This window comes from Acanthaster planci, linkage group LG06, assembly GCF_054643075.1.
Source record: "Acanthaster planci isolate LZ-2023a linkage group LG06, COTS_SCS, whole genome shotgun sequence".
NCBI lineage: Eukaryota > Metazoa > Echinodermata > Asteroidea > Valvatida > Acanthasteridae > Acanthaster > Acanthaster planci.
In genome coordinates, this window is record NC_141782.1 from 10,760,168 (window position 1) to 10,782,028 (window position 21,861).

The 21,861-nt window shown below is 42.4% G+C and overlaps 3 protein-coding genes across 9 annotated transcripts in view; 1 reads left to right on the forward strand and 2 right to left on the reverse strand.

Annotated features, from left to right (window-relative positions):
• Positions 1-339: 339 nt before the first annotated feature.
• On the reverse strand, positions 340-7,252 carry LOC110987848 (uncharacterized). 3 transcript variants are annotated; one of them, XM_022250959.2, is made up of 7 exons: positions 7,103-7,252; positions 5,174-5,407; positions 4,754-4,881; positions 4,083-4,195; positions 3,623-3,844; positions 2,642-2,792; positions 340-2,016 (listed from the first exon to the last, which is right to left on the reverse strand). In XM_022250959.2, exons 2-7 carry the CDS (start codon positions 5,377-5,379, stop codon positions 1,880-1,882), a joined length of 957 nt encoding a protein of 318 aa, XP_022106651.2. In that variant the 5' UTR covers positions 5,380-5,407; positions 7,103-7,252; the 3' UTR covers positions 340-1,879. The 3 variants fall into 3 exon arrangements, with proteins under 3 accessions (XP_022106651.2, XP_022106652.2, XP_086994549.1); XM_022250960.2 differs by having other exon boundaries at positions 7,096-7,251; XM_087138423.1 differs by lacking the exon at positions 2,642-2,792.
• Positions 7,253-7,282: 30 nt separating this feature from the next.
• LOC110987853 (uncharacterized) lies at positions 7,283-15,574 on the forward strand. Of its 4 annotated transcripts, none has more exons than XM_087137912.1 (7): positions 7,283-7,364; positions 8,015-8,253; positions 8,537-8,670; positions 9,767-9,879; positions 10,341-10,565; positions 12,091-12,268; positions 12,449-15,574. In XM_087137912.1, the coding sequence occupies exons 2-7, from the start codon at positions 8,057-8,059 to the stop codon at positions 12,709-12,711; spliced, it is 1,110 nt and encodes a 369-aa protein (XP_086994038.1). In that variant the 5' UTR covers positions 7,283-7,364; positions 8,015-8,056; the 3' UTR covers positions 12,712-15,574. The 4 variants fall into 4 exon arrangements, with proteins under 4 accessions (XP_086994038.1, XP_086994036.1, XP_086994039.1 ...); XM_087137910.1 differs by having other exon boundaries at positions 7,292-7,444; XM_087137913.1 differs by having other exon boundaries at positions 7,292-7,444; positions 12,464-15,574.
• Positions 15,575-15,962: 388 nt separating this feature from the next.
• LOC110987831 (E3 ubiquitin-protein ligase Su(dx)-like) overlaps positions 15,963-21,861 on the reverse strand; it is a 29,898-nt gene continuing 23,999 nt past the window's right edge. For both annotated transcript variants that reach the window (XM_022250938.2, XM_022250939.2), the window contains exons 20-22: positions 21,302-21,503; positions 20,582-20,654; positions 15,963-19,882 (exon numbers count right to left, since the gene is read on the reverse strand). In XM_022250938.2, coding sequence (XP_022106630.1) covers positions 19,783-19,882; positions 20,582-20,654; positions 21,302-21,503 — 375 coding nt within the window. In that variant the 3' untranslated portion in view covers positions 15,963-19,782. The remainder of the gene's footprint in view (positions 19,883-20,581; positions 20,655-21,301; positions 21,504-21,861) is intronic.

Consider the following 21,861-nt stretch of genomic DNA (forward strand, 5'->3'; position numbering starts at 1 on the left):
GTTCCTTTGCACTTAACTTTGAAAAAAAAAACGCTATCGGGAGGGTAAAAATGATGGGATTTTTTTCATTTAACTTTTTACGGCCAGTCTGAGGGGTGAGGCAACATTTACTAGGGCAATTTGTAGAGCTTTCCCAAAAAAATGAAATAGACAAAACAAATCGCCTTCCTGTCAATTAAAAAGGCTCCTCACTGATGTCATGTTTTGCCTAAAATGTACATGTACATCCATTACTTAACGGGGGGGAGGTGTAGTTCCAGAACTTGCATCTAGGCATGAACAGAAAAAAATCCCTTTTCAGTTTGTTATAGTTGAGCTCTGAAGACAAATGACACTGCGTTCGATTTGGATGCTTCCATATTTATTTGAACAGATAACATCAGAGAAAACGTGTTTTCCTTAGAAGTGCTCTTTACTGTACATGATTTGAGAGAGTTAATTAAGTAATGCCTATGCATATCCCAAATTTCTAAGGAAAAATATATCTCCCTTATATAAACGTTTTAATAAAATATCCAGTTTGTTGGAATTAACTGCACAGGACTAGGGTGAGAGAGCTTGTATTTCCACCCACAGTTTTGAGTTTTCTTTGACCTCCAATTATGATATGGGTATTAAACAATGCAGTGGGCTATCAAGAGGTTGACATGAAGTGGCTGTCTTTCGCAGTGCATCTTGGGAAATGGTTTGGAAATTTGATTTGCCCACAACAGGTGAGGAACTTGAACTGTTCCCACTGTTTGCTTGGACTTTTGAGTATTAATACTGATTGTAAAGATGTTTTTTGTGAGGTGGCATGGTGCTACTCCTGTGGTTTGAAACTCATAAAGCTCATGAATATCCACATATTGACACTGTTTTTGTCACTTGAACTTCGAAATTGGCCTCTCCAAGGCAACCTCTGTTTGCAGCACACAGTGCTGTGTTTTGCTTGAAAATTGCTGATGGACAGAAATGCAAAAAGCCCTCTATACAACATGCTTCTCAAAGATTACCCCATTTTAGAACTGGTATGCACAATTCCTTCCCTTCCCCCTTAAGAGAAGAAAGGAGAGGGGAGGAAGTATTTCATACTGAGAATTAGACAAATTTGGTGATCTCTGACTCTAAAAACCTGGACACATGACAGACTTTTGGTTGGAAACTCAAATTAACTATCAAAGCATACAGAAATATACATGTATTTACAAGGCTACCTGGAGGCTTTGTATTTGACTTATGTACAGGTAGGTCATGCATGAGTTCTGTTCCTTATAAATCATCATGAATATAATTTATGTAGCATGAGAAGAATGTTTATCGTTTGAATCAGGATTTGCGAGAATTGGCCAACAAACATAACCAAATGAATTTTGCCTGCAAAGCAGTTTCCAACTTTTTGGAAGAGATAATATGCAAAGCCACTGGATTAATGACAAATGTGGCCAAATGTCAGAAGTGAATACCAAAATGACCAATGTTTTACTGGCTGGACTTTAAAAAAATCTCCTCTTCCCTTCAAAAAAAAAAAGATAAAATACAAAACTACACTGCCCCTAAGCAAACAAAAACACATCCTCCCCCATGGAAAGGTACATGTACCTAGAGTAATTATTATCTGCTTGATGTGCTACTTTGATAACATGCTGGTATTAAAATAAAAAAATGTAAGTAAAAAAATACATGCTGCAAGCGGCTGCTGTTTTTAAATGGCTAAGTGACAATTTATTTTACTTTGTTTCACAATCCAACTTGTGTATATTTTGAAAAGATCCCTACAAGTACAGACAGAATGTTGCCTCCTGTAGGCGGGAAAACCTCGTTCTGATGGTGTGGTACTCAATCCTGAGTTGGACAAGTCCAATCGGAACAGGTCACTGGGTAGGGCTGAAGCAGACATCTAGACATCTGGTGGTGCTGGGTTGCCGTAGACGATTGGTGTTGGCAACTCATAGGGTCCTTGCTGCCCACGCTGGACTTGTTGGCTGGTGGCATAGGAGGGAGGATGGCTAGGCGGCGGGGGTTGAGTAACTGTCCCTGTCAAAGATTGACATACATCAAAAAGAAAGGTCACCTGGGATTTGTTTCTGAGGCGGGATAAACAATGTCAGGGACGTCTTCAAGAGGTTGCCTAAAAATGTGTTCCGGAAGGGGAAAAGGGGTCATCTCTTTGATTTGTTTAGAAATGACTCTGGGATCTCTTGCCGAGTCACATATGATCGGATCCAATCCAAAGATGGACAGCAGCTGTGTAGGATTTGTTCTGTTGGAAAAAATTATCTATCAAGGGCTCTGTTTCCAAGTTGAACTTCAGTTCCCTGTGGATCTGTTTCCAAGTTGAACTTCAAATCCCTGGGGATCTGTTTCCAAGTTGAACGTCAGTTCCCTGTGGATCTGTTTCCAAGTTGAACTTCAAATCCCTGGGGATCTGTTTCCAAGTTGAACTTCAGTTCCCTGGGGATCTGTTTCCAAGTTGAACTTCAAATCCCTGGGGATCAGTTTCCAAGTTGAACTTCAGTTCCCTGGGGATCTGTTTCCAAGTTGGACAGGACAGTGGCTAGATCTACATGAACTCTTTTCCTGAAGTTGGACAGTGGCTATCCGGAATCGGTTCCCACTACAGTTGGACAGCTATAATATTACCCAGGATTTGCTTCAGTACCTTGTTGATTCAGGTGCTGCTGCAGCAGCAGAGTGGCAGCTGCCGTGAAGGCTCTCTCCATCTCCCTCCTGCTGAGGCATGAGGTGAAGGTGGTGGCTTGCACACCTCGGATCCGTCCCCCTAGGTCTGTCACACGAAGCTTGCGTTGAAGCTGCCCACAAGACAAATGCACGGTAATCCATTGTTGTATCGCAATCTCTTGGGACATGTGGCCAAATTTATGGGGTGGGAATGTGCATTTAATATGATAAACATTTACCACAGCTTTAATGCAATTCAGCAATTAGCAAACAATTCAAGAAGGCAGTTGCAGCCTACCTTGGTGTTTACCTAATTCACAAACAATGTACATTATCGGCCTGGCATCAACTCATTCAATGTGTGACAATATAAGCATCATCACAACTGCCTGATGACAAACCTGTCACAAACCAGAGATATCTTCAAAGACCTGTGACCTGAGGCTGAACTCTGATAGATGCTTTGAGACACTCAAGGGATACATCTATGTTATGTGCACGGAACAATAAACCTGTCAGTCGCTGTCCGAAAAGGCTCTTCCAACAATGTTATTTCTCTTTTCTTTAGACGGCTATGTGATGCTGAAGAAATATGGGAAACTGACAATAAAATTAAAAATTCATTTAAAAAGAAAATAATTTGGATTCTGTTTCAATGTATTGGCCAAATTTGTAAAATGGATTTCAACCCTTTTCTTTTTAAATATGTAAACATCACACTCTTGGCAGCTGCCTGAGTCAATTCCAACAGACCGCAGACTAATTGCATGAAAAGGCTCTTCTAAAATGGAATCACGTTTGTACGCATGAAACATAGCCTTTTAGAAAGAGCGAGGCTAAATTTGAGAGGCCAATTTTGAAAAGGGAAATGAATAACTACCCCGAACATAACCTCTTTATTGCACATTACAATAATAAAAGTTGTCCCATCGCCTCCCCTGCAATCTGCCAATGCACTCACCACATAGATTGGGCAAGCCAGCAAGCAGCAAGGAAAACAGAAAGTCCACCAGTACACCACCTCCGGGCAGTTGTTGCAGGAGAACATCTGGGAGTACTGGCCATGATTGGTGATCACGACTCGGCCCAGCTTGCAGCGGTAGACAGTGTTGAAGGAACCCTCCCGGCCCATTTGGGCATAGAAGTCCCGCAGCCAATCCTCAAGGACCCCATTGAAGTCCAGCTAATTGCAGTGAAAAAGCATACAGAAGGAACACTTTGTGACAAACTGGAACACAGGTGAATATGCTCATGAGGGAAGAGATTTAAGCGTATGGTATTACTGACATCAACACCTTATGTGTTTGGTGTTCATTCATAATTATATTCAGACACTAGTGAAAGAACTTAAGAGCTTTTCCTCCTTTTTTCCTTTCATTTCAGGGTGAAACAATTTTGGGGTGAGAAGCACACATCCTCACCTCTACTGCAAATCTTTTGCCCTCTCTCATCAGCTCCATGGCTTCAGTTAGCAGTCCTTTGTAATGATCTTGGAAGTAGGGATGCTGGGAGTTCACAATAACGACAGCCTCACCTGCACGCAGAACAACAATGGCCAGAATGTTGCTAAAATGTAAATACATGTAGCTCGGTCTCAATGACTAGTTCCCCTTCCTTACATGTACATCGTCTCCAGACGTCTTCCTGACGTTGAATGTGGGGACTGTTAGCCGTGAATGATTTGTGGAGGAATTTCACCTGGTTTATGTTAATGAGGAAAATCACACATGGCTGCTCCCACAATGCAATAAGTAGATATACATGTAGATTATGAAATACTTGCTTTGTGCACTTTATTTAGTGAAGATAAGTTCAGCCAATACAAACAGCAAGGTTTGAGGGGGAGTAGTGGGAATTACTGATCCTGAGATGAAGGACAGGTGACCTTCTCCCCATGCGAAATGGAGGGAGGTAGTCTAGCTGACCCACACCATGTTAAGATGACTTGAACTCTGGGTAAAATCACAGGAAATGGTCAATGAAATCAAAATTGGTATCACAACTTCTGGAGTGGAATGCACCAACTAATATGTACACTGTAACACTGCAGTGTCCAAGTGGAAGGGACTCAAAGGAAAATTTTCCAGCCTACCTCTGTCTATGTACCTAGTGTTCCCTGACTTGTGCAGTCGCTTCAGATCTACCGTGAAGAAGAGAGGCAGCTGAAGAAATTTCTGAGTTAGGTTCTCCAATTCACCTTCAGTGGACACCTTCAGGATACTGTCATGGGTTAAGAAAAAGGAACACGTAACCCCATCAGGTGGTGGGGGGGGGAACAAAAGAATGGAGGCTCACAGCTAAGGACCTTGTCAAAAATCTAGTTGACTTCTGAGTATCTTTGCCATCATTGGCATTTAAAGTAACATCAGACATTCACAGGCGGCCCTTTTCATCAAGACTATGATGCATCAGTTGAAATATTTGAGAAATTCAGTGGACCACTGGGCTGCTTCTGCAGTTCCTAGAACATTGAGATTTTTTGAGAAAGTCAGAATGATGCTGAATGTCTCACCTTCCCATGGATTCCGGGAACAGTGCAGCCCTATCTTGGGACTGGTCACAATTCATGACGCGACGGGGGTCATGGCTGAAGTATTGATGTGTCGGCCCATTGACCACGGTGAAGAAATCTGGCCGGACTTGCAGAAACTCCTTAAACAGTATGACATTAATGGCTGGCCCAGTAGGTGTCAAATCCAGACAACGGACCAAAGGCATCTTGGTTGACTTTATTCAGTGCTCACAGCTTGGGATGTAAATAACAATATCGTGATCTTATGCATCAAGCATATTAAGTGGTACATGTTGAATGGTCATACATGTAGATGTACGTACATCACAGTGACTTTTATTAGTTGAGAATTGGTCACCTGATCTGCTACAAGCGAGCATGTATCATTCATGCGATGAGCCACTGGCGATGTTGCCGGGCCACATCTTAGCATGATCAGTAGTGCTAAGCTATGGCATGAATTGCCAATAATTCAACCATCAGCCGATTGCCTTTACTAATTTCTTTCTCATTCACGAATCACGCTTGTGAAAAACTATTTAACATGTTTAACCCCTTGACAACAGGAATTTTTTTCTGAAAGGCGACTCCAAGAATTCCAGCCTCACTTGGCCACGAAGGCCACCTGCCAAGCCGTAAATTCTCGGCTGGTGGCCCTGCATGCTCTGCACACTTTGAATTACACGGTGAAATGGCTGATTGTTCGGTGGCATGCGGCTCTACTCACGCTTCCACATTCCTGTTGCCTCTTTTCAAAGTGGGGACTATTGTGAAACTGGTGATTATGATGCAAATTCGGTCTTTTCATTTCTGGGCTACACACAAAGGCCAATTACCATATATACAAGAGCCAGGGTCTGCCTTCTTTCACCGTGTTCGCTCGAGCATGGGCCAAGAATAATAGCTGAAAAGCAGGCTGAGGATCTCAATTTTTGCGGCGGGTCTTGCCGCATCCCAGCGCGAAGGGGTTAAGTAATGGTGGGCATGTTGCACATGTAGATTTCATTTGGAATCAACGAACTGCTCTTATGTCAAGGAAAAGGCGATTAACTAGATCAGCAGACAACGCCCAACAATAACCGAAATTTCACTAGGCCCAACTATAGGTGGGACCATCCCAACTATGGTGCGATAGTTGGGCTGGCTCAACAGCAGCAGTGCGTAGATGCCAAAGTCATGGAAAGAGTTCCATATACATGTAGGGATGCCACTTGACAGGCCATGAGCAAACCCATTGAGACTGAGTCTGAAAATTCTGGTCTGAAAGTGTTTTCCAAGTAAACAAATTCGTATTTTCCCTTCAATTAAATTGAACTTTTCTGGACATGTTTTCACTTTCTGATGGCTAGGTCGCAGTATGGAATAATTACTGGCATCCGTAGATGGAACTCTTCTCTACATGAATTTGTGTAACCTACATGTACATCAGCAACTCATGCTTGCAGAAAAATGTGAAGTGGCGGGGTATTCTGCAATTGCTCCAAGTGCCATATTCAGGTGATATCTTACTTACATGGAGATGAATTATGTCATGTGTGAGCTGTATGAACTCGTGGGAATGTTGAGAAAATTTCTACAGAGATTGGCCAACAACAGTTGGGCCAGCCAAACTGCGGCATGGTGATAGTTGGTGCGTAACAACGCCACTCCCTCTACATACATGACATATCCTAAATCTCTTGCCATATCAAAGCATGTTTCATTTCCAAACAGTTTGTTCCTTAGCCTACCGGACATAATCTGGACGGCAGCCATGGCAATCAGATGATAGAGCAATGCTCTATCATGTCTACAGTTTACAGGATACAGGCCCACAAACAATATTGAGTGTTTATGTACAATAAAATAAAAATTAAAATATCTGCAATCTGGACAATGAAAATTAATTATGGGCTAGACGATGGCAAGCGTTCAAAACTTACAACTTACAAGAAACCTCCCCGCTCAACTGGCAACGCTCGATCAAAACGAGAGAGTGCGACTTTTCACTCCACGTTTTGATATGATAAAGGAATGGGAGCACACTGCGTGCAGTATATATGCACTGACACTCCTGTAAACACATGACGTCACCACTTGCTGAGGTTACATCGGCATATATATATCGAAGCACGTTGAGGCACGCATCGCATCGTATTGCATCGCATTGCATCGCATCGCACCCATAATGCATTGTACGCGGTATATTTAGGTACGGTAGAGGTACTGTGAAAGGCTTAATTACTACGCACTGGACGATGGTATAACCATCTTGTGCTTTTTGATGCCTAGGTAGGACCATGTAATAAGGTGGGACCAGGGGAATCTTCTATAAGCCTACAATGTATAAATAGACACCAAAAAAAGAGAGAAGATATCCAGTTTAATTCTACGTTCTAACGTTATGCTAGGTTACGTGCAGTGTGTTCAGGAGAGGGGGCTATGTGTTTGGGTCGTTTTTCGTCAGGAGAAATTTGAGAGGGTGGTAAACATGTATCGTAAAACCTCGGATTCGTTCAACTTGTAATAATCAGTTGCTTGTTCTTAAAATCATAAATTCGACTGCCAAACTTTGCCTAGATATAATAAGTGTACATTTGCTGATGTGTACTTAATCACTGTTAATCAGGGTGTTTCATGCATTTTATAAATGAATGAAAATGGGCACAGGAAAATGTTTTCCTGTTGGGTGCGATTTCATCATATTTGTATCATACTCAGTTTCACCTTTGCACCCCTAGACTTGTGTACATGTTATCTGCTGTATGAATTACATGTAAGTACATATAGAAATGCAGATCTTGCCTGTATCTTGTTGGAAATGTTGATTATCACAAGTAAACTGGCTTTTTTTCTGTGTAGGCCTACCGATTTTGTTAGAGACAAACACACTTGCCAAACAAGATGGCGGGATTAGACATGGACTTAACGCCGTCAGGCGATGCCATCTACATTACACTGCTTGAGGAGTTCCAACGCTGCCCACCTCAGTTCTTTACACCAAATCCTAGCAGTACAGTCTTTCGACATGACGTGGAGCAGGTCAACGTTTGTGATCGATCCAAGAGGTCCAAATCAATGTTTCCGGACTCCATGGGAGGGTGAGTGTCGCATTGGTAAAGTACAGATATATTCGGGGCATGACAGTGTCTGTTACTTGTTAGTCAGTTTTCAGATTTTGGCCATTCATTGTCATACTTGTATTTAAAGACTTAGCATTGAATAACTAGTGTGATTGTGTCTTGTAGTTCGCTCTGTGCTGTACAGTGCCTTTTGCTTTGTTGTATTTTTGCTGTACTTACACATTGATCTCTTTTTTCGGCCAGCTCCCATTTGCCTTGAGGTTTCAAGGTTTTCTTGCTCTTTTTATGTCGTTTTTTGCAGTGTTCTTGTCATATCGACCGAGGTGCAGTTACAGCAGCTTACGTCTCGTCTCTTGGAAAGGCCGATTTTCTTCACGGTTGACATTGAACGCACAGTAAACGAGATGTGCTCTAAAGTTACCCGCGAGACTCGGGGTTCGTACAATTTCAGCAATGCAAACTATGTACATTCATTTAACCTTAGCCCTCTCAAGATCCCATAAAAAGCCACCCTCTACATGTAGGTTTTGGGGAATTTGCAGTACCTGATACCCCTTGAAAGTGTAAGTATGTAGCAAAATGTGTAGAATGGCTCTACATGGTGGATTTAGGAGAATTTTGGCAGCTCTTCAGGCAAAAAAAAACTTACTGCTACATGTAGATGTCACAATATAAGGAAGTGTGGTGTTTGTGTTACTGCAACTCCAAGAGAAGAACAGCAGGGGCCAATTTCATAGAGCTGCTTAAGCACAAAATTTGCTTAAGCATGAAAAAACCTTGCTTGACAAATCAGGTTACCAGCCCAAACTCCATGTGATGTATATTGTTTTGGAATGATATTCACCTGTCTTTTGGTTGACGTGACAATCACATATATTTTGAGCTGGTAACCTTTGTTTTTTAAGCAAGGTTTCTTGCGCTTAAGCAGATTTTGTGCTTAAGCAGCTCTATGAAATTGGCCCCTGCTGGTCTTCTCTTGGAGTTGCAGTAACACAAACACCACACTTCCTTATATTGTGACATCTACATGTAGCAGTAAGTTCTTTTTGCCTGAAGAGCTGCCCAAATTCTCCTAAATCCACTGTGTAGAGCCATTCTACACATTTTGCTACATACTTACACTTTCAAGGGGTATCAGGTACTGCAAAATCCCCAAAACCTACATGTAGAGGGTGGCTTTTTATGGGATCTTGAGAGGGCCAAGGTTAAATTGGTTTTGATTTGAAATTTTAGGGATTTATTGACTTACAGAGTCCTTCAACACTGGAGTGGACTTGTGAAAATAGGCTTTTGCTCATTGCCTGTTCTCCAACAACTCTGAAGAAATGACATGCCCTGACAGGATTGCTTGCCGGTGGAAATGAGTTTCCCTGCAAGCACTCTACTTGCAAGGCCTCATTGCTTGGGTGGAGTACAGCCCACAGACCACTCGTGCCCCAGGCCTGTGGAATGCTTAGCCCCGCTATCCTCAGTCCTGTGAGAGCGACTCACGTGTATAATCAAGACCTTAATGTGTCTTTGAATTTCACAGGCAGGTTGGCTGTGACTGTCAACACCAAACACCCTCATGTCCACCAGCTGATGATGTCATGGCTTGCTCAAGGTGCAGATGCCTTGAGACGTGGACAAAATTTTGCTGTTGAGGTAACAAGATCATTTTCTGACTTAGTATTGGTTTCAGTTGCATGATTTTACAATCAAACAGGCCCACGTCTCCATACATCAAGTTGGATTTAAGTAAAGCGCTATCGCCGTTGGCGTACTACCCTGAAAATAATCAATATTGGCACTAGGCAAAATGCTGCTGTACCCAATTGTTGCAAGAAAATTCACGTGGGTTCATAACTCCACAAGTTGTCCTTTTTTGTATTTGAACTTTTGGTCTGTAGTAATTATTGTACGTGTAGTTATTTGCCAAGCGAGTAGAAAGAAGACTTGGTACTTTGGTGGCATGCCCAGTTTTTGTCCTGTAAACCTTTGGATGTCATGCAAATTTGTGCCCCTATCAACTCTCTGTGATCTTGCAATTATGCGACTTCTCTTATTATACCACTGTCAGTAAATTTAGTTACTTGCTCCTGCCAATCATGTTGTTTCGTCATCAGTTTGACTTCGATGGCATCTTCATTTCCTGGTTGAAAGATGTCTATCAGCGTGCCGACATGGAGGTGTTTGATTGCGGCTGGAACATCACGTACAGCTGCAAGAATGGCAAAGTGACCGTCACAAACTACTCTGAGTTTGATGACATGTTTGCTTGCGAGCCTTCCCTGGCCATAGCGTGCGTCATATGTCTCCCATGCTGTCTATTGGCGTTTCCCTGTTACAGAGTAAGTGTGAACTGTTCTTACATGGACATGTTAGCAGAGGAGTTGTGCGGAGTTGGCACAGGGTCTGGTAGATTCGTATGCAAAGAGGCGAGGGTCTGGGAAATCTGTCGCATGCCAGAGAGAGAGAGCTGATCAGAGTTTTATCATTGATACTGTGCTCAGCTACAGGCCAGAGTGCAGTGCAGCATTAACTGGGGTGCTGTGTCACGCTGTGTCCGAGTGGCATGAAAATTCACCCCGACAGAAATGCTCACAGTGATTCCAACTGGAGTTTCAGTGCGTCATCACCGGCAAAGAATACACGGGCTACTAGGAAGTTTATTAAGTGGACTCATGCATTCGCTTGGCGCACATGCAAAGACTAAGCATCCAAATAGAAATTGGTGGCATGTGGTCGGCACACCTTGAGCCAAATGGCCATGAAGCTGTGTACACACATGAGGCGAGTTCTCAACAAAGGACTCGCCTTGCTACGTGTATTTAGAAAAACAAGCCCTCTCCTGTTCACGCTCGGAGCTTATATCTTGGCAAAGTTCTGGAGCGGTGGCGTCCCTCGGGGCATAACTTGCATTTAGGAAATACAGAGTGCTGATACCACTCAGGAACAGTGTTCCAAAATGGAACTCCAAATACTGCTTCCCCACTCCAACGTCTCCTCAGTCTGCACGGTAGTCAGGACCTAGATGGACTGAAGAATTTGCCAACAGTTCGTGTTGTGAAATGTTGTGTACTGTTTAAACTAGTTAGGCTTTGGGGTTTGGGTGGATGGTAACCAGATGTGAAGTGGAAGCACCCAAATGTGGCTGTAGCCATGGCAACAGTTTTAGTTTTGGGACATTCCATGCATTAGGGGTCCACTTTTTTTGTGTCCCTGTTATTATGACACATGATTTTGTCAGTTTAGAACAATTCTCTAATTTTCACGAGTGATGAATTGATGCAAATTACCTACCAAACTAATAGAAATAGTTTGAAATCCATTTCAGTAATATTTCCATGTCAAATTACACAGGTCAGGTGTAACAGGGACACAAAAATGTCACAATTTGGACTCCAAATTTATCAAATGACTCTTTTTGATTTTTTTTTCTCCATTATTGTTTGTAGCTTTTATAAGTGGTTCTTTAGGCTTAGGTAATCAGCAAAATTCAGCAAAATTCCATCGTTAAACCTTGGTTAGTTTTGACTGGTACTCAATGAGCCTATTTGCATTCCATTAATCTCTCACCAAAAAGAAATTTAAAACTGACGCCATGATATGAGAGCCAGTGCATTGTGTGCACACGCTGGTTTCACGTACTCAATAGCTGCATGCAACTGACTAATGCATGCAACCAATTTTCAGCAGAATGGGTACAGACTTGTAACTCTGAGAGTTACGTGTCCGAATCTGTAAGCCTAGTGGAAATGACGACAAAGCGACTCTTAATTCAGCGTTCTTTGCATTTTGAAGGTGATTGCTCTCTGCAAGAAAAGAACACTCACTCTGTTAAGAACATGACTTGGACTGTTTCTCCTTCACTAGATCCATCGAGCCATCAAGGTGGAGGACTTTGGTGGCAAGGTCAATGGAATCAAGGCCACCTACTGGAATGCCAACGCACAACTACAGGGCATGGAAAGCGTTATCACTCATGTCCTGGCACTGATTGCTCAAGACAATGCTGCCCAAGCTAGGACAGTGGATATGCCACCGTCGTATGGTATGCACCAATCTTATCAAGCCCTTTTAAAAAGTCAGGGAAAAGGTTGCCTTTCACAAAAAAAAAATTTCAAGTCAGAAATGTTGAATATATTATAGTTTTTGTGTAGTTTTAGAAATTTTGTTGGGCAGAATATAAATTCGTATAATGTAGACGCAGTTACTGCCTGTTCCATTACAGATGCTGCGGTTGGAGATCCTGTGGTTGGTGGGGGCCAACAACGAACAAGTCATCTGGGAGGAATCCAGCAACCAGTAGGCCAGCCTGTAGTGCAGCAGCCAGGGTATGCCCAGCCCATGGGCCAGCAGCCAGCCTACACTCATTCCATGGGCCAGCAGCCAGCCTACACTCATTCCATGGGCCAGCAGCCAGCTTACACCCAGCCCATGGGCCAGCAGCCAGGTTACACCCAGCCCATGGGCCAGCAGCCTCCATGGGTGTAAATTTACTGTGACAAGCATGAAGAGATTATGAGAAAAGCCACTGAATAGTCTCACTCTTGTTTCATTTCCTTTTTCACTGAATTTCTTTGTTTAGTTATCCTATTGATAGAGCATCAAAGTTGGCCTTATGTGGTCCTTTCTTTTGGCAAAAGTACCGGTATATATGGGGATCACTATGCCCTTTGGATCACCCAGTTCCCATCTTGAGAGGATTAATGGCATGGCAACCTACGTACTTGCCTGCAGCACGTGGACCAGGAGCCAGACAACAGCCATAGATCAGCAACCTGCCCATGGGCCAGCAGCTTCTAGCTTTTACACCCAGCCCATGGGCCAGCAGCTTCTAGCTTTTACACCCAGCCCATGGGCCAGCAGCTTCTAGCTTTTACACCCAGCCCATGGGCCAGCAGCTTCTAGCTTTTACACCCAGCCCATGGGCCAGCAGCTTCTAGCTTTTACACCCAGCCCATGGGCCAGCAGCTTCTAGCTTTTACACCCAGCCCATGGGCCAGCAGCTACTAACTTTTACACCCAGCCCATGGGCCAGCAGCTTCTAGCTTTTACACCCAGCCCATGGGCCAGCAGCTACTAGCTTTTACACCCAGCCCATGGGCCAGCAGCTTCTAGCTTTTACACCCAGTCCACGAGTCAGCAGCCAGCTACACCCAGTCCATAGTTTGGCAGCCTGGCTATCCCTGGTTTGTAGTACAGCACCCAGTTACCGACAGCATTTCTACATGTACATGTAGTTCTGCCTTTGTAGATTGTCAAACTTTGAATTCTTGCATTGTTAATACCTGAACCTTTATACCATGTCTTGGTACGTCATGAAACCTTGCCATGTTCACTCCAGTCATAAAATGACAATGTAAACCAGTGTATTAAAAAAAAATTGTGATGTGTCGTCATTAGTTGTAGTGAGTTTAACTTTAGCTAGGTAATTTTGTCGCCAAAGTCCTTGTTTGCCCGGTAAAACAGATTTAAATTCTTCTGTAGCCGAAGTGGACTTCATTTCTTTCCTGCCAAAATTGGGAGCGCGTCATATTCCCTGTCTGGCATGCAGTTGACAGCACAGTATGGAAGTTTGGCTGGGTTTGTGCATGAAATGCAAACAGATGGCTGAGACGTAGATTATATGTATCTTCACATTAATGAAAATGTTGTCATTTCACAGAAAGTAAATTTTGCCATATCTAAATTTGGTATCCAGCAAATAGTTTTCTATCTTGTTACTACCAGACGTTTTCTGGTACCTTCTCTTTTCATTCTGCCAGAAAAGAAAAAAATGGCTTGGTACAACTGTAAATACATGTATTTCTCTTAATAGAATAGTAAGAATTTCTGATGACTCGGTTGGTTTATACAACAGCAAATTAGAGCATTACGCATGGAGAGCCCAAATGCAGGTTAGCCGAACTTATCTTCTTTGGGCCTGTTTGTTTTACACAGATCTGGATCAGTGATCCTTACACTGGTTCCCACCATTCATTACGCGAGTTTTGGTGTCTGTACACCACCAACAGATCACTGATCTTGATCCTGATCCGTGTAAAACGAACACAGCTGAAGTAATAGGAATTCCTCTTGGATTGGTCATGTAACTAAGGAGGCTAAAAGTTAGATGTGCCAGACCTTCATTTCATCAGAAGTGTAAGGACAGGGAACCAGGCTGTAATGTTTGAACCATTTCATGCTTGAGTATACCGTAGGCAGATTATGTGTATAATACTAAAATATTTTGACTTTTAATGTTTATAATGTTAACACGGTACTGCATCTCATTCAAGAGAAGTGTTTTTATTAGTGATAAATGGGTAGTTTTGTTAATTTTGTCATTGCTACTAATTTTTCACTCCCTCACTTTTTCTTTGAAAGTATTTTCTGCCCAGTATGAATGATTCTTCCGCCCACGTGTTTGCAACCATACCAAGCTTTTTGCATTAAGGGTGCAACCTGGATAGGAATCGAAGTGCATACTTGCAGTCTTCCAAAACAAAGTCCTGCATACAATAGATGGGTCACATCATTTCTCTCCCAGTCCAAACTATCATGTGATGGAAGATGTGTAAGAAGATGTGGGTTGAACCCAAGGACTGACGCACTTGTTGCCCGTTTGAAATAAAATGACGTCCAGAAAAGCCGGTGGGTTTTGGGCAGGAGAAGCATTTGTATCCAAAAAGTAAAATTTGATGAATCAAGATAAAATAGAAAAAAAGAGCAATGAAATGTTTCAGAAAGATGATTACACTTGTTAGGGGTACTCTTTAAGTGGTGTGTTTGAATTTCTCTTAACATATACCCAATAACGTGCCACATCTCAAAGATTTCCTCCTGGAAAAGGTCACTGGAAATCTTGAAGCAGTCGTATGTAAATACATGTACATGTATAATATTAAAGGGGTGACTTTAGTGTACTTGTGAAGAATCATACATTACATTGGTAAAAGCAAGTCTATCTCGAGCCAAATTGGCTCATCAGGCCGATGTTTATCTCCAGTTTCCTTGGCATGAAACGACTGAGAATATTTCTATTTCCCACCCCTGGATGGGATGCCAGTCCATGGCAGGTTGCTTCCTCAGCTAATGTTGGTACCCATTTATACTCCTGGGTGGAGAGAGGCAAGCAGGGGTGAAGAGGCTTGCCAAGGGCCACAACATACTGCCACCAGCTGGATTCGAACCTCCAATCCTATGATTGGAAGCCACAAACCCCAACCACTTGGCCACATGCCCCCCTTTACACTGGTACATTAAATTGGTACATTACATTAATTGTATTGTGTATTTTAATTCCTTAGTAGAACCCCATTTTCTATTTTTTTTTCATGGCTTTAGAGTAAAAAATATATATTTTTTGAATGCACTAACTCTTGGCTGTGATTTTTCTTTTCCAAATATGGTTCCTTTCCTTTCAGAAGGGCATGCAGCGAACCTGTCAGAGATGTTGCTGTTGGGGGTGGGGCAGTGAATTCCTGTGGAGCATGCATAGACTAAGGAAACTGGTTGGGGGTTTTGGGGGAGTGACGAAGGGTAGAGGGCACAGCCTGTTCTCTTACACATGCCATCTGCCCCCTGGTGGGACCAAGAGAGGGCACAGTTTTCCTAGCAATGGAGGCTTCTTTGGTGGGTACGCGCTTTGCTGGATCATGAACTACAATGAAATACGCGCATAACAGTTGCATGGCTACTAACAAAATGAACACTCCCCACAAACACGGCTCTTAGCAAACTTGACACAGCCAGAAACTGGATTTCTGAGATTACGGACATAAAAAAAAATCATTTATTTCAACTATATTACACAACCTAGACTTTCAAACAAAATCAGTTCAAATTTCACTCTTTTCTGTGTAAATATAGCCCTTTTTTTCGCATTTGTGTTTTGCTTATTTTTTTCACAACATTTACACATGAAAAGGGATGCAACCTGCTATCATACATTTTGCATGACATCAGGTGGTCATTCAACAGCAAAGGATAAAATTAAATAGTTACATCTTATCAATACATATGCATATAAAATTTACATAATGAGCTCTAAGCCCACCACCAATCAAATACTGTAGCAAGTTCTGAATGATGAATATTCACTGATACAGAACAATCCACTCAAAACAAATGCCTCCTATGCATTTCTGTCTAAGATCAAATATTGTCATACTGAGAGATTCCTCACATTTCATCGTTGCTTTTAATGAAAGAAAAATTATATACATTAAAAAAATTACGCGTGCATTCCGTGAAGTTTCTTTTCGGATTTTCACCATTAAACTGCATGCTAAAATGTTTTCATTTTTATACAAGTGGAGAAATGACTCCTTAATTATGTACACATGGCACTGACTGCTGTTTTTTTAACCCACAAAGAATCCACCAGAATATCCACACCAGTCTTATTATAGTCAACCCCTTATTTTCACATGAAGTTCTTACAAAAATATCAAGTTTAGGTGAGTTTGGCAGATGGGATTCTGTCAAGACAGTGGACAAAAGGTGGATGATTCACTGCCGGGTTTCTGTGTCAGAAGGCCTCATAATGCACACCTCCACTAGCTAAAAAGCTCCCATATTCACTCTACAGACAAATCAACATCGACTGATGGTCACAAACCTTTTGAGAGCCCATTTACACATGTAAGCTGTAAAAGAAGCCCCTTGGTAAGAACACAGACCACCGTGGCTTCCTAAGGGACTGTTTATACTGAGAGCGAACAAATTAAACGGTAGGGTGACAAACTACTAGGGACTTGAGCAATTTCTCCATACCGTAATGGGACTGTCCATTCCAACTTATCAGTGGTCTTGGGTATGATGGCTAGACTGGCTAGCTGGGTTGAGTGCTTCCCATCATGCCTTGGATTCTTCTGAGGTGCTACTGTTACTGTGGTGATGTCATTAACATAATGATTTGCACACAGGACACGTTTCCATCTTGCAAGTGCATGCAGATGTCGCGAGGCATACCCTTTTCTGTTGCAGGGTTTCTATCACTACTCGTCCGTGGACATGGGCTGTCAGGGGACAGAAGGAGTTGGCTTGAAAATATGACCCTCTTGAGAAAGCAGGAAAGGAAGAGGATCAGACAGAAAAGATAATTGCTTATCACAAAAAAAAGGTCACCACAATTTTCCAGTGCCAAGAAATGTGGTGACCATCAGCTTGGCTTTGGGAAAACGGTCATATTTCTGCTTCAGGATAAAAAATGAACAGAATTGTCAAGTGATATTACTAAATGGTGAAACAGAATTACTGACAAACCAAAACACTGCTGTCCATCAAAAATGAAGCCTAATGTATCTTGGGCAACACGGCATACACCTTTTCTGATTTTCCCCCCTAATTTTGCTGAGGGCAATTTTAAATAACTGGGTATGTGAAGTAGCAACTCAGTAAAATAGTTTATATTCTATGGTTATTTACATCTGAAGCTGAGAATAAAATCACAAAGAGACAAGTCTAATATACGGTGTGAAAGTTAACATTGCCCAGCGGCATTGGAGCCAACTAGATAGAATTGCAGGTCATGATTTGAAGGTTTACAGTCAAGAGTAAATACAATGAATACCGGATGGTACCTGGAGGCTTACATAAAACAGGGAAAAACACTTGATTAAACACGGAGGTACCTAACCTACTGAACATTACTGACAGAGGGTGGGTGGGGCAGATATTGAGGATGGGGGTGGGCCGCTTAGCTATTTTCATCACTTTCATCACACTCCGGAGACAATTCCAACAGCCGACTCGGACTTCTGTAAAAGTGCAGAGATTTAAAATAAACTATTTCCAAATGCATAAAATACATTACAAAAAAACTTTTCTAAATCTTTTTGGTGAAATCTCAAAACCTCAGGACTTCCATTCAACCACTGAGCTCTCATCTTTTCCGAGTTGCACGGTTGGTGTGCCTTGTTTCCTTTTCTCGGTGCCAAAAACCCTTATAGCCTGATTTTCAGCTAACCGGATATTGCCCCTTTGAGTTCCCTTTCTAGTCCCATGCAGAAGAGTCAAACAAACCTCAAGGAATTAAAATGTTGAAATAGATATTTACAAAATCTGGGCATGCGGAGTTCATCATACAAAATGCCAAAAAAAAAAAGACAAAGAAAAAACTTCACCTAAGCCCCTTGACTCCAACACTACACCATAAATAAGGAGACAGTGGTTCAACAGTGCGGTCCAAAATGCATCAACTTCAAATTTTCCAGGACTCCCGGTTGGACCGGGTGGGGAGGGGGAAAGATTGATCTCATGGATCACTCCTCAACAGAACAGCCCCGGTACAAATTTTTTTTTACACCGCAATTCTTGTTTAACAAGCCGATTCCAGAAAATCCATTTTTTTTCTGTTAAAGGAAAAAGCTTATCACGTCCCCAAAAAATTCTCGACAAATCACACACAAGAAAGAAATAAACCTGCGTATCGCATTTCATCATTACAATTTGGATTCACTTTACGAACCAGTTAGTGTTTCTTGTCAACATGTTGGCCTACTCTGGAAACGGAGGGGAGCGGTCAGTAAGTCAGAGGCAGGCGAGAAAAGGCAACAACTTTATGGTGCAGGTAACACGCACGGCTGTTGACGGACTGGCTAATCTTTACTTGAACTGGGACAAAGGCTTCAACATTAAAAGACAGAATTCTAGGCCTACATTCAGTGTGTCGGAGGATAAATGCCAACACAACTAGGTTAAAGAGCCATTGGCAGATTCCATTCACAAGTGTGGGTGCTCACAAAATGAATCTTACAGTGGGTCTCACAGAAAGAACAAAGATTTCCAAACGAGACATCGGTGACAGTAAAAGGTGCACTATTGACTACATTCAACAATCCACTACGACAAATTAACGTCACAGCCTGCAAAGACACAGACTGCTCCCAATTGTTTTGGGACTATGACAGGTGACACAAATCTCACATTAAAGCTGCAAGAGAAACTTCTTGATTGAGGAGAGAGCACACACAAAAAAAGCCACTTTCGTCGTGCAACTTAACGGTTGGCAGAGACAAAATTAAGCTAATTACAGCAGAAAAACATTGTGTTAGCTTTAAACGTATCTTATGGTCTAGAAAGGCTAATGCTTTCTCATACATGTGCATTTTCCATTGTTACATCAAGCCAATCTTAACTGTGATACTGGCACGTTCGTAGTTTCGCTCATTCATTTCCCTGGTCTCTCAGAAATCAACAGAGGCTCTGCTCACAGAAAACTGTGTGCTTAGCATGAACGTAGGCTGAGCTAAAAATTCCTAAATTGGAAAGAAATCATCTTTTGGTCTATGTCTCGCAGACTTAAGAGGGAAATATGATATCATGAAAAGTTACCGAGCGTTTAACGTCTTCACAAGTCTCGTGCTGAAAACGTGAAAATTCATTTGACATCACCGAAATCAAAACGACTAGAGACAGTAAGTAATATCGAATCTGAAAAGAAAGGGGAGGGGTCACAGGTCCGTCAGGTGACAACCAATGTGAACGTGACCTGTCAATTCTGATTGACATCAGTGCCTCTATCTATCGTTACATATTGACGACCTGATTGGAGAAGGTGCATGGTAGGGAGGGCACTTATTCTTGGCCAAATCCTTCTGTTTCTTCGATGGCAAACTGAAGCTTCTCTAGGAGTTGTTCGTAGCTCTTGTACGGTGGCAGATCCAGCCGGTTGAAGCTGTGTGATAGGTTAAAAGAGAGGCAGGGGTGAAAGTTTGGAAGACTTCATGCCACATGTGACAGCGCTTTACAAGCTGGGATTTCTTGTGTCCGTAACGAGGGGAAACGTTCTAATGCATCCCAGTATCAGGTCATGCCTATACTCGTTTCCACGCTTGAGTAATTCCTGTTGAGTTTGTACACAAATAGGCACTTGAACAAGTCTCAGGAAGTTCAGCGTGTGTGGAGCCCTCAAATGGCCCATTGACCACAGCAGATGCAATAAGAATTGTTGCCCAAATCTTCCACAAACAACCACTAAGGGCTAGCATTTGTAAAGTCCAACTTTTTTAAAGAACTCCGGTTCTTGTACTTTTTTTTTTTAACTCTGTATTTTCAGCCAAACAATATTACCCCACCTAGAACAAGTCTGTCATGGACAAATAAAGTTGACAAATGGTTAAGAAAAAGTCCCTAGTTTCCAAGAGATCGCTAAACATACAACTACACAGAAACAGAGAATAGAACAAATTGTAGGAACACAACGAGACTAGATCTCTGCAAGACATTTTGGTTTCTTGAATGCAGGGGACAGCAAGGGTTTGATTAGGTCTTAGGATTGATTCTTGGGTTTGACATTTCCCGAGTGGGTGTGAAACTGAACCTCAGGACACAGAGGGCTGGCCAGGGTAATGTTGCATTTCCATCTTATCCCTACCATGTGTGGCTGCGAGGAAGCCAAGTCTCCTTGCCGACTTTCTCCAAACAGAACTTCTGCGGGCCGTTACTCCCTGGCCATTGAAACAAAGGGACGGCAATTACTGAATGCTTGTTATCCTGAGAGATTAATCTCAGTCCAATTTATATACACATACATATCACTTCAGCACCTTAAAAGGAATTCATGTTATGTTAGCAAAGGCAGAACACATCACAGAAACATTCTTTTAATTAACAAAAAAAGGCAATGCCGAAAATGGGGGTTGATGCAAGTCTGCTTCGAAGTAACCAGTCAACACTTTTGGTGACTATTATTTCACCACAGTTTTGACACACTGTAAACACTTTCACAACACAGCCAACATATTAACATGCAGGGATGGGGACAGTTTTGACACACTGTAAACACTTTCACAACACAACCAACATATTGACATGCAGGGATGGGGACAGTTTTGACACACTGTAAACACTTTCACAACACAGCCAACATATTGACATGCGGGGATGGGGACAGTTTTGACACACTGTAAACACTTTCACAACACAGCCAACATATTGACATGCAGGGATGGGGACAGTTTTGACACACTGTAAACACTTTCACTACACAATCGATATATTGATATGTGGGGATGGACGCAGGAGTTTCCACAACCATGGGAACCCCGGAGGGGTAACCGGAGAACGCAGCCACGCCAGGGAGCTGCAGACTCACCCATGAGCTCAGCAAACCCACCGACCGGCAGACGGCAAGTGCCGGTGACAAACTGCAGCAGCCGGGCCCGCTTCTCGTTGTCCATCTCCCGCACGGCGCGCCAGAACCACTGCACCTGTTTGCTCTCTCGCGTGTAGTGGCGGTAGATGGTGTTGCGGTACCAGTCCTCCACGTCAAACTCCTGCATGCCACATAGCATCAACTGGATGACGGCAGGACAAAAAAAAAATCAAATTAGAGCGAAGTGCGATTGGCCAGCAAATCAAATATTTCAGACTAAACTTCATCTGTCTGAAAGAAAGAACGGCCAACTCTGCAGATAACTTGGACTTCAGTACAACTTATCATAACCCTCTTTTATGGGCTGCCAAATTATTGAAATGAGAACAGCAAACCCATGGAACAAAAATCTCTCAAATTTACAGTTGTAAATATTTGCATAACTCATAGTTTAATATAACTTTTCTTTATACACTCTCTGTTGAGTACCTAAGTGTGATTTTATGTTGAACCAGGTAGTGCAGTGCAAACAAATGGCATAAACGCATGTGACGGTCCAC

Coding starts and splice junctions, on each gene's coding strand:
- LOC110987848 (XM_022250959.2), bottom strand. CDS start 5,379: ATGCCTTTGGTCCGTTGTCTGGATTTGACACCTACTGGGCCAGCCATT. Junction 4,882..5,173: donor TTCCCGGAATCCATGGGAAG/GTGAGACATTCA, acceptor AACCCATGACAG/TATCCTGAAGGTGTCCACTG. Junction 4,196..4,753: donor CACTAGGTACATAGACAGAG/GTAGGCTGGAAA, acceptor TTCTGCGTGCAG/GTGAGGCTGTCGTTATTGTG.
- LOC110987853 (XM_087137912.1), top strand. CDS start 8,057: ATGGCGGGATTAGACATGGACTTAACGCCGTCAGGCGATGCCATCTAC. Junction 8,254..8,536: donor TTTCCGGACTCCATGGGAGG/GTGAGTGTCGCA, acceptor CGTTTTTTGCAG/TGTTCTTGTCATATCGACCG. Junction 9,880..10,340: donor GACAAAATTTTGCTGTTGAG/GTAACAAGATCA, acceptor TTTCGTCATCAG/TTTGACTTCGATGGCATCTT.